The sequence below is a fragment of the Falco peregrinus genome, chromosome 2, assembly GCF_023634155.1.
Source record: "Falco peregrinus isolate bFalPer1 chromosome 2, bFalPer1.pri, whole genome shotgun sequence".
Taxonomy (NCBI): Eukaryota; Metazoa; Chordata; class Aves; order Falconiformes; family Falconidae; genus Falco; species Falco peregrinus.
Genome location: NC_073722.1, coordinates 35,431,250 through 35,443,210, shown reverse-complemented (window position 1 = coordinate 35,443,210; position 11,961 = coordinate 35,431,250). Strand labels below are relative to the sequence as shown.

The window sequence follows — 11,961 nt, the reverse complement described above, 5'->3', positions numbered from 1 at the left end:
CTCAAGTCATTACAAGCATATATTCACTGTGCAAGGAAACATTTATTTTTTTGTCTTATTGAATCCATGACATTCCAGAAACACAGTCTTAAAATTCACCATTAAATGCCATAAACTATGAACAAGCAGAAGTACAGCTTTTATCAAACTTTGCATGAATTCAGACAAAATCAGTTGTGTGTAAAGCAGTTTATCATTTGAAGCATGTAGATTATGGCCAGAAGTGATATCCTCTGAGTAAAACTCATTGAGCTGACAAGAAACAACTGCTGTGTCAAAATGTATTTCAATAAATCAGATTCATTCATCTCTAATGCATGCTTTTAATTTTATTTACCCTGCCCACTAATTCTTCTGTAGTGCAATCTATTAAAAATCATAGCACTGCTGATGGAGTAAGTAATTTTTATCATGTTTACATTTTAAATACCCAAATATAACTTTAGCATTTAATACTATAACTCTGTAACTTTGGTTTTGTATGTCAAAATCATAATTATAAAGTAAATATGTCTTAAAATATAGAGTAGCTTAATGGAGATGTGAGCTTATGTTGTATGAAAGAAATTTCAAATAGTATAATATGTATTGTATTTCTACTAGGTATATTTAATTAAATCTCTATTAAATTTATGGTCCTTTATTAAATGTGAAATACATGGCCCAATCAAATGTGCTGATTGAATTAAGGATATCCAAAATCTTGTAATAATCCTGTAATTGGGGAAGTGACAAAACAAATTATTTAAGCATATTGAACTATTTGATAACACAAATTTGTCTCTAAATTTTCCTTAGTAAGTAGTATTAACAAGGACAGTTATTCTTGATTTTCTGAATGAAAATATTATTTGGTACAGTTCCAAATAAACTGATGATCTCTTCCTTTTGTCCAGTTACTGCATTGTTTTGTTCTTGGCATGGAGAAAATGAAGAAAGACAACAGTGGAAAGTATCTGGTCACCAGCAGAGATAAAGCAGAATCAGAGAAATTGCAAGAACAAACTCAGCCCATGTCCTAGGCACATCCCACAGTATTCTATGCATAAAAGGGCTAAACCCCTCATTGTTCTGTGTTAGAAATTTTCCAGGAGGAACAGCAATACTAATAGGTAACTGGGCTTCCTTAATATCTCAAAAAGAGGAAAATATTTTTGTGTTTTAATTAATTTTATGAAGAAGAATTGCTGAACACCACTTAGAATGCTCATGGTATTGTGTGCACTGTGCATAAGGGGAAAAAGGCATTTTTAGAGAAATGGCCCTTTAAACCAGTCAGTGGTTACCGTATTCTAGTATTACTACAGTTTATGTGTATGGTGTTATATATGCAATGAGCCTAAAAATCAGTCCCCCAGCATCCTAATTTTGGGAGTCTTGCTGATTAATGTATTTAGTGTTCCTTATTGAAGTGGCTGGGCTTCCAGCAGCACAAGAAGACATCATGGCAGATTTTGAAATGACCTTAAAGTTCAGTCTCAGCAACAAAGTAGAGACTTAGGATCCTGATATGGATAAAGCACCAGATTGCTTAGTGCCATCAATGGGATGGTGGGGGCTAGGTGCACAGCAAGTAGTGGAAGTGTAGGGAGCTTTGGTCATGAAAATCTTGAAGCCTCGAGGGCAGTGTTGTTTTTTTAGATTTAGGATCCTAGAATTGCCAGTCATCAAATTTTGAAGTATTAGAACTATGTGGATAACTTTAAAATACTGATGCTGCTCTCTGAATTCAACAGGACTATACAGATGTTTCATGCATATGTATTTGCAGTACTGAGGCTTACTAATCACAGAAATAATTAGATGCTGCAACAAAGGTCTCTGCTAAAATGCTTTTACCTTACTAATCTAGATGAAGAAAGTACACTCATCCATTCACTGCTGAAATGAGTTTTACAGGAATAAAAATGAAAAGTTAATTATTTAATTTTCTGTATAAGATTAGCAACTGATTAGTTGAGAAAAAACAGATAAGAGAAGTGAGTAATGGTGCTCTTTTTTTCCAGGTTTATGCAGCACCGGTTAATCTAACTGATTAAGCTCATAATTAAAACTGAGTGTTCCTGAGGCACAATTGCAGTTAAAAATGTTTGATCTGAATACAGTAGTACCCAAATAGTAAAATTCAATAAGACAGATACCTTTGTGTAGTCTTTCAAATTTTGCTTTGATATTCTTGAATAATGGCACTGCTAGTAGAAAGGGCTAATTTGTTGGGTAGATATATGCAGACACAGTTCAAAAAGAATATATTAGGAATAGATTATTCTGCCAATGATTGATAAATGTATACAGGTTCGATCCAGGGCGTTAATTTCTCATGAAATAAACAGAAAGCATGATAATTAAGATAACACAAAACATCTTAAACTAAATTCTAGAAATACTAAACCTGAGGTCGACCTGAGCTTTAGGCTCCTACTCAGCTGCTTGTGTTTAACACTGCTTATAGATGTATGAAGCTTATTCTGTAGTAGACATGAATGCTTAGCTCTTGAACCCTGACTTCTTCTTGGGATAACACTTGAGTGTAAGGTGTTTCCCCTCTGTGATTTGCTTCCATTTTATTCTGCTTTCTATAGGACATGTGGTGTGCATGCCTGAAGGGAGTCCCAGTCTATGTGTCTGGAAGAGAAACTGTGAATCTGTTTCTGAGCACTCTTTCAGGGTAAGCTTTTGCTATATAATAGTTATTCCTATTCTTTGTAAATTCATGCTGTTCAGATAGCTTTCTTGGTGCTGCTTTGTGAGAAGAATACATATATATATATATATATATAAAAAATCTTATTTGCATTTGCTGCAGCCCAGCATGATATTCAGCTTCAGTACAAAGGAGTTTTTCATATTTGACTGTGAGGTGGTTGGATGATTGGGAAATAGAGCATTATGGAGGAAAGTCCTAGTGGCAACATTTTAGTCTTGAAAAAAGGAAAGTCAGTCACTGGCCTTACTGGTATATGAGGACACAGCTCACTTTTTCATTGCTGGTGGAAAAAGTGAGTCTTTTCTAGTACAGAAACAGCTGAAAGCAATGGTGGTTATCATCTAGTATAGTGATTGCAGGACCAGGCCAACCTGAGCTAAATCACGTGCATGAGTAAGGACTTCTGTCACTGAAATGCAATGTACTAGGGTTTGAGTTTGCAGGATTTAAATACATGGATGTTGAGAAAAGAATTAGAGATGCCAAATTATGTGTGTTATGGGATGCAAACCAGCTGCTGTGGCTAAAGGAGATTGCAGTTTGCAATGTTGTCTGGCTACCATCCAAGTGTTTGTTCTTACCTAATTCTGCAAAGGTATTACTAATTATGCAAAATCTAAGTGGTGTCATCATAGAACTGGAAAGAAAGGACAGAAAAACACATTGTTATGTTGAACAGCAGTGTTCAGAAATTAGAGGACCGGTTAGGTTACATTAATACTGTCTCTATTAACGCAAGGATGGGGTCTTGCACATCTGTAATGCAAAAGCAGATGAAAATTGTTGGTAATTATATGACAAAGTTATCATCCCAGGAGCAGAAAGTTGTCAGAGGGAGTACTTCTGGGGAAAACCCAAGAACTGTGTGTAAGTGTGCCACTGTAGCCTCTCAACAGCTTTCTTTAAAGAGACAACTCATTTTTAGGGGCCTGATATCATTCCAGGTAATTAACTAGTGAAGCATGTACTGGCAGACTGCAACCTCCACCTGAGATGAATATGAAGAACTGGCACACTAAGTAGAATAGAAGTAACTGGCAAGTAGAGGGCCTGAAACTGGGAAAGTTGGATCTGGCCTGCAGAAGTTTTTCTTTAGAAAATTGTCTGTCAAAGAGCTGGTGATAAATATGAAAAAATGAAAGTAAAACTCTGTGTGGTCACACTTATGGAGGGAGGAGGTGGAAAAGATAAGGCATTGATGAGGAGTGGTTGTCAGGCCTTGTGCCTGGAATAGTTGGTGCAGGGTTTTGAATATCTGGGCATCAAATAAAATGAAACTCTAGTGATAGTCTATTTAATTGATCTAATCCAGGGGTCCTCAAACTATGGCCCGCGGACCAGATATGGCCCCACAGGGTCCTCAATCCGGCCCCTGGTATTTACAGACACCCCCCCCTCCCCCGGGGTTGGAGGGGGAAACCAAGCAGCCGCAGATGACTGCCTGCCACTGCATCCGCGCGCCGGCCCCCTGGTTAAAAAGTTTGAGGAGCCCTGATCTAATCTATACAAAGCTCTTTGGCAGAAGATGGACAAGACAGACTAACTCCAGCCTTTAGACAGCACTGAAAATTGTCTAGCTAGAGTGAAATTTTTCATCATGTTCAATTGCATGCTTCAGGAAAACTTGCAAGGAAAAAGAATCTGATCCTGCTGGAGTATTTCTAAGCAGCAAGGGCAACTGTAGTGTCTGGAAAACAGAAAACCAAATTTTTCCCTTGGTCTTGGTCATCTTTCCCAGAAAACCTTATCTTTTCAAAAATGGTGTTGACAAGTTGTTATTAACACCCATATGAGGCCCCTGAAAGAAAAAAGTAGATTGTATCTGTATTTTTTTAAAACTATTTTAACTATCATTAATCTTAATAATAAATATAACCTTTTCATTCATCCAATTTTGACAGTATAGGACGAAAGCCTGTCTTAAACAAATAGGATTCCTTTCAACCCACATCAGTCCACAAAACTCTATAGAACTTACTGGAACCAAGCTATTTATATCAGTTGCATACATGCATGCTAAGTTATGAAGTTTTTATTTCAACTAATTCAGTGTCAGTTGTAGGCATTAAAAGCCCATAACTTATAGGAGACACAATGGACATCCAACAAGTTTGTCTTAAAAAATTACTTAAGTATTAACGTCTCCTTTCCAAGCTGTCCAAAGACTACACCATTACAGAAAAACCAAGGTTTGTTATTCAAGACAAGCAATTCCATTGCACCTTCAGAGACTCCACACCTTTGAACCACAATTGTCTTATGAATTGCAAGATACCCCCTTTTCTAATTCTGCTGACACAGCCTTATTTGCCAAGTTTTTTCCTTTTAAGCACCCTTAGAGTAACATTCCAAGCTATGAAGAATAAAACTTTTAAGCAAACTTGTGATCCATCTGAATACCAATGTATCTTGTAAATTTTCTACTCGTTTTGTTCTATTCCAGGAAGGCCATGCTTCCCTTGTGTAATTTTACAATACCTACAGGCAAATCAAAATCTTTTGTTCAGTAAACAAGAACATGTATGGCATGAAACAACGAGGCTGAATATCTAGCGCTTTTGTACAAGAGAGTTTGGTTCAACCACAGAGTTTATTTTATAGTTCTTTTAATCCAAGTGATTTATCTAAATTCTATTCTAATTTCTTTAATGTTTAGTAAGGTACAGGTCCAAAAGTAACATTGGATTTATTCAGCAAACGAAGTAGTTCTTTAGGTATTCAGCTGAAGCAAGGACTACAGTCATGTTTACTAGAGTTATTTCTGTTAGGCATCCCAACAATGTGCCTCCAGGATAGGCTGCCTGTACATTACTGTCCATATGAACATGGCAGAGGTTTGAATTGTGCCCTGAATTCCAAGCAACATAGCAGGGGGAAGAGATGACAGGGCTAACAAATTTGGCTTTGACTTGAGGTTAGAATAAATTCTTCTAATATACATTAGGCACTAAAAATACTAGCTTCAGAAATCAACTGTGATGCATTTCAAGGCTAAATTTATGCTGAAGCTCCAAGAAAGCAGAATTTTATTCTATATACATCTGAGCTGCTTTGCAAAGGGCCTGCCCCTTGCACTGCCCTTGACATCGTCCTGATGGAGTCTTTCCCTTGGGAGTTACAGGTTTATCCTTCTTAGCCTGAATTTCAGAGAAGAATAACAGTTTGGGCTCTGCTCTCTACCGTATCTCTCAAACCTAATATTCCTTGCAGATACCTATAGATTTTTGGCTGTCACTTTTATATTAGTTTCTATAGGTTCAGCTGCAGCTGTACGACTGCCCTTTCATCCTGTGCTTATGAGGAGATAAAGATTACAAATATCTAGCTCTTTGTCACTGTGTGTCAGATCTCACTTCAGATACATGTAGCGGGCTAAGTGACCCATCTGCAGAGTTGGAACCATAGGATGAATTTTTGATAAATTTTGTGCTTCTGAAATGGAAAGAAGAGGTATAGTTTTCACAGGTTTAGGCAAAGGCAGGCACTGATCTAGTGTGTCCGTAATTACTGTCACTCAGAGACCTGAGGTTCCCTGGGAGATGAGAAATATACTCCAGTTTTATTATCTATCTTCTGGTGTCTTTGTGCTGTTGTGGGAAAGGAACAATGTGTGCATCATTTTCTGTAATGCAGTAGCCTGTATTGTTATAGCCTGCTTATAGATCTTACCATTTGCACAATCTTCAATTTAGACACAGAAAGGAAAGAAATTGTACTATTCATGTAACAGCATCATGTAGTACAGAATGAATTTTCTCTAAAAATCTAAAAGACAGGTGGATGATTGCTTAGAAAGACTAAAACACCTCCATAAATCAATAAGAAGGCGACCATTGTTTAATGTATTGAGAGACAATAAGCATAAAAATAAAATTATGAGGTGAACCAGGTGCTTCTTTCCTTACATATGTTGCTTTTGATAGTATATTTCTTCTTTTGTTACTAGTTAGTCTTTTCACTATTCTTGGAAAATTCATGAATATTGAATGTCATGTAAAGTTATAATTGTAATATATGAATAAAGGAGTGCTGTGAGATAAAAGTGAAACTTAAAAAAGAGGGAGACAACAAGCTCTAGCACATGAAAGAAAAACATTTCTTTCCTGGGAGACAGGGTACAGAAATAAATATGTATCTAGCTGACATTTCTTTGTATCTTACTCAAACAGAATAAAACTAAAATTATCCCACATGCCTATAGGCTGCCCTGGTGTAAGGCACAGAAATGTAGAAGGGATTATTTCATATGTGCATTTTCATTTGCTTCCTTTCTAAGATACAAAAGCAGCTCATTCTAGTTGCTGAGAAATCATTTGGTAAAACAAATCCTTTAAAAATAGAAGACATTTCCACTTAAATATTTCTCAGACACTTCATGATATAAGTGGAGTACTTTAACCAGCGGCAAATCCAGCTGCTTAGACTGACCTTGGAAAAAAAACCCACAAACATTAACTGGTTGAAAATAAAAGTATAAATTGGGAAGAATAGCTATACATGAATTTTTCTCTTAGAACTGTCTATGCTGGAGCAACAGTATCAATATTGAAGGAAAGTATCGAGTAATAAAAAATTATTATTTTATAGTAGAGGTAAAACCTATGATCTTTCCTTTATACATAACTGTCAGCCTTTCTTTGCAACCTGGTGGCGAGATGAGTAAGAAAAAGATGAGTGATTTGTTAGGAACAGTCTAATTTGCTTAGTGATACATGCAGGAGCAAGGCTTGCAAGATCAAACATAATTCAAAGAAACTGTGAGATAAATGAGCCTTGTAAATTAATAATTGCACAATGTCCTACCCAACTTGACATTCAGTGGGAAAAAAAGCAATGATCATCACTTTAAAAGGAAACATCTGGAAGCATGGCTGCTGCTGTTTTGCTCCTGCAACCTCTTTGGTTTTTATAACACAACCTGATGATCAGATGATTTACTCAGGACACGAGAGGACTGTGTTCTCAGTTTTGAAACCCCATGTCTTCCACTTCCCCAGACAGTGCATTAACCACCACTGTGAGTGCTTCGATCCCCCTGTTTAAGATACCTTACTGTGTACCAAAAGATGTAAGCCGTGCAAGCCACAAGAGAGTATGACACTGTGGCCTAGAAATTAGATATGCTTGGATGGATTCAGACTTGCAGGGTTATGTCAGTTCTTACCTCAGAAGACTTGCTATGAAGCCTGGGAAAGTGCTAAATGCACTCATTGTCCCTTTTCTCTTCTATAATTTTAAAGAGAACTGGCTGCCTGTTCTTAACCAAAGACACTGGAATTTGGATGTTTCTGCTCATCTTCTAAGTTTTGGAAGTAATCTGAGTTCAGACTGACATAAGCCATTTTTTTTTTTACCTCCAAGGTGTCTATTTTCCTTCCAGTACATCCTTTATAGAGAAACTGGTTTTGGGCAGTTGCACTCCTGCTCTTGAACGTTTAGGAAGTCACTGTGCCTATCTTCTTTGAATCTGTCCCAAAGTAATTTCAGGGAACTGCTGTCTTGTTCTTGCAAACCTAACTGGTTATTCTACTATCAGACATGTAGGTATAGTCAGAGCTCCCACATGTTGCAAAATTTTCTGTCTCAGGCCAGCTGCTTTGCCTATAGTCTCTATTTTTGAAATGTCTGGAGTTACAGGTAAAATAAAATTAGACAAGGTGATATGGTGAAAGCTTTATTACTTGTAACTTCCTTATGAAATCCAATTTGATCTTTCCCTGTAACCAGAAGATTTTGAAGCACCCATTTATATTTTGTTCAGCTCTTCTTTTGTGAATGTTGCTTCTCTACTGTGTAAATGTCGAGCAGGGAACTTACTCCCACTGAACTGCATGATTAAAAACAAGATTTCAGTGAAAAATGGTCTGCTGGAAAATACAGTAGGACAACTATGATCTACAGTGTTATTCAACTAGTAAGTACTGGTTCCCTATGGTGCAGTCTGCAGGAATTGTGAGTTCCTGCAAGGCTTCTATAAAGCAAAACAGATGCCTGTTTGTTCAAGAATGCTCAGTTGTTGTATGACCTGTCCTCACAAAGGCTGAAAAGGAGGAAAAATACAGCTGAGTTTTATGAAATTGTTAAAACAACAATTTCCTAACTTTTAAAACACAACTTAAAAAATATACCTTTTTCTTGTTCAGTCAAGCACTATGATACTTTCTATTGGAAGCATAATTGTATACAGCGAATATAGCTGTCATCTGTATGTACTCTGATACAACTGCCTCATATTAACCTTTTATTTAGTCATATTAATTATAAAGGTGACATAGGTTATTAGTAAGATTATCTGCTTGATTGACAGTGGAGTTTTGCTTGAATGCTGAATATATGACATTGCCCTAAATTCTCTGACATTTGCAGCAAATAACTATCTCTCAATTTTAGTCAAGAAAGTTTCTGCTGTCAGATTCAGCCATTGCCCTCATACTGAAAGCCTGCTTTATATTAACGTCTGTCCACCACAATGAAAGATAGATCTGGCTTTCATATGCACCCTACAATTTTTTGTAAAAGCATACCATTATCCATACAACAAATAGTTCTGACATACTGACTGATAGATAATTACCTCCTCCTTTTCTTAGACAGTACTTTGTTTCAGTAAAAGAAGAAAAAACCCAAGAAACACTTTAATCAAATTATGTATGTTGTGTTTCTGATCTATAGTATATTTCAAATAATCCAATATGTTCATTCTATACACAGGAAATTATTTTCTGAAATATTTCATTTATTGATCTCAAAACTGTAAATCTAGATCTGACATTAAGACGGGTACTTATTCATCTACTTTTCCCCTGTCATTAGTTTTCACAAAATTCAGATTGCTGGAATCTTTGAAAGAATGCTTTGCTTTACTTTATTTCTGGTTTTCACATCATTAGGAGAATTTTTCTGCTAGAAATCTTTCCCAAAGTCCTCTCATTTTAAGTGGCAAAGGTGATTCCCAAATACTTCATATCACAAGGAAAATGAGAATTTAACGCATATGTGTGCCTTCCTCCTCACACATCCTGTGTTAGCTCAGATCATAGCATCAGACAGAACCTTTGGTTTTGTCTTTTTGTCTCTGTGCCTTGAAACGGCATAATGCTTTATGCTTTCCAGCCTCCTTTATGTTCTGAGGGAGATACGAAGGGAGATGATAAGTACAATATATGGTGGGTCAAGATAACAAAAGCTAATTTTATTTATTTCATATAAAAAGTATTGCTGTTAACTGAAAGATATTTCTGCAAAGCCTGTCTTGTCTAAGCTGGTTTTACCTTTTCCTCTGCCTTCCTTAGGATATTGTTGTATAATGCAAACAGAACTTTATGAACAGATTACTTAAAACACATGGAGTTGTAATTTCACTTTTTCTATTTAAATTCTAGTGTAGCACCATGTTTGGTCAAACTGTCACACCATCTTTGCACTAGAAAGCTATCAGGTCTTTTTCTGTGTTCTGCTGTGTGTTTTCAACATCAAGCTCTCTGTACTACTACAAATTCTTTTAAGCCTTGAGTCTTCAGAAGATGCTAGAATTTTTTCCAGTGTTATGGTTGATGGTCAGTTCATACTCATATTTTATCCCTAGCTAGGTGATACCTTGTATGGACTTCTTCCTCCTCATAATTCAAGGGCTCTACAGCCCTTCCCAAGATTTTCTGGGGAGGGTGTACCACTGGTCTAGAGGTGCTGCTCCAGTTGAGGGGGTGAGGGCTGTATAAGTGAATATCCTATGTAGGTACATAGGCATAAGCATATATACTTATATGTGCTTTGCAATCTTTTACAGTTCTCCCTTGTAGTAAGCCCTTTCCCTAAGCCCTTCTAGGATGATCAGATAAAAAGTACAGATATGTAGGTGTAACATGTAGGCATGCTGAACAGCTAGGGCAAGAATCTGAAGACCAGGGACTCAGTGTGTATCATGTTCTTTCCAGCTTTTAAGGACACTGAGTTATTACAGATTTTAGGATATTCACATAAATCACACAATTAAGTTATTCTCATATTTCCTCTCTGCGCTCCTGTATTACTGTCCCCCTGTATATGTGAACACAGGGAAGACTTCATGGTGAATCCCAATACGCATAAATTTTGCATAAAGATAAACTGGCACTGGATACTTAAATTTAGAGGTAACTTTAGATTTACACAAAACTGCTGATTTGCGGTACAAATAAGGATGGAAGAATCTCTTCCTTTGAAAATCATGTATGTTTCATAGATTCTTTTGGTAAAATAGAGGATTCTTTCTTAAAAATTTATTCTTGTACCCTACAAGGGGTCTTTCTACCTCCTACATAGCTGTTGTAATCCTTGAAAAAGTATTTATATGATAATACATTACACAAACTTACAACTTTCCAGCTGCATTATACACGTTTGCACATCCATTGGAAAATTTTTGAGATCCATCGGACAGGACAGTATTAAAGTCAATCTGAAAGAACAGAAAAAAAGTATTAAAAATATACCACAAAATGCCATAGAACTGCACAGGAAGGATGCATGAAAACACTGGAAGCCATTAGAAATAGAAGAAAATAATTTTTTTCATTAGAAGACTCTCAAAAGGGATGTATATTAGCTGAACACATTTCACTTGCTCAGCCTAGGGTGGCTATGTGGAAAAAAATATTACAGACTTTCAGAAAACCAATTTTTTCAGTAGGGTTGCTTGACTTTATGAGAAGTCTAAAGGAATGCAACAACACCATGCTTTTTGTGCTACAGCAGAGTTATTGTACTGTTGAAGTATTTAAAATCCTTCACGTAAAATTTACCCAGATTTACAAGAATTCCGTAACAGATGTCAGCTGCAAATCATGGTGGCAGAGTAATTTATGTGCTATTGTCCTAAAATAAGGTGCTTAAATTGTCAACTCAAAGGTTCAAGATAACATTTTATGATATTGATGGTAGGCTGAAATGTGCCTGTAATTTTGAACGGCAGCTGTGTTTCATGTTAGTCCTGATACTTCCTGTGAAATATTTTACAACCTCTTTTTGCAAAAGAGGCATTTTTACATTTTATCTCAATACAATAACTTAGAGTGATACTTCTCAGAGGAATGAGAAGTATATAAGAAGTAAAAGCACACGTTTTCCCTCACTGGCAATATTTAGGTATCCATTCATCATTCAGGGTCATGACCGCACCTTTCTTCTTGCTAGAAAATACCCTGCCTGAAAATTTTGCCCCATATTCATTTGTCAGTTAGTTGATAGAATGTTCTCCAAAAACCTGAGAAGCTTGA

The 11,961-nt window shown here is 36.4% G+C and overlaps 1 protein-coding gene across 4 annotated transcripts in view; it reads right to left on the bottom strand.

Moving 5' to 3' along the window:
* Positions 1-11,961, bottom strand: part of GLRA3 (glycine receptor alpha 3) — a 91,142-nt gene that overhangs the window by 28,936 nt on the left and 50,245 nt on the right. For all 4 annotated transcript variants that reach the window (XM_055797776.1, XM_055797777.1, XM_055797778.1 and 1 more), the window contains exon 5: positions 11,062-11,144. In XM_055797776.1, coding sequence (XP_055653751.1) covers positions 11,062-11,144 — 83 coding nt within the window. The remainder of the gene's footprint in view (positions 1-11,061; positions 11,145-11,961) is intronic.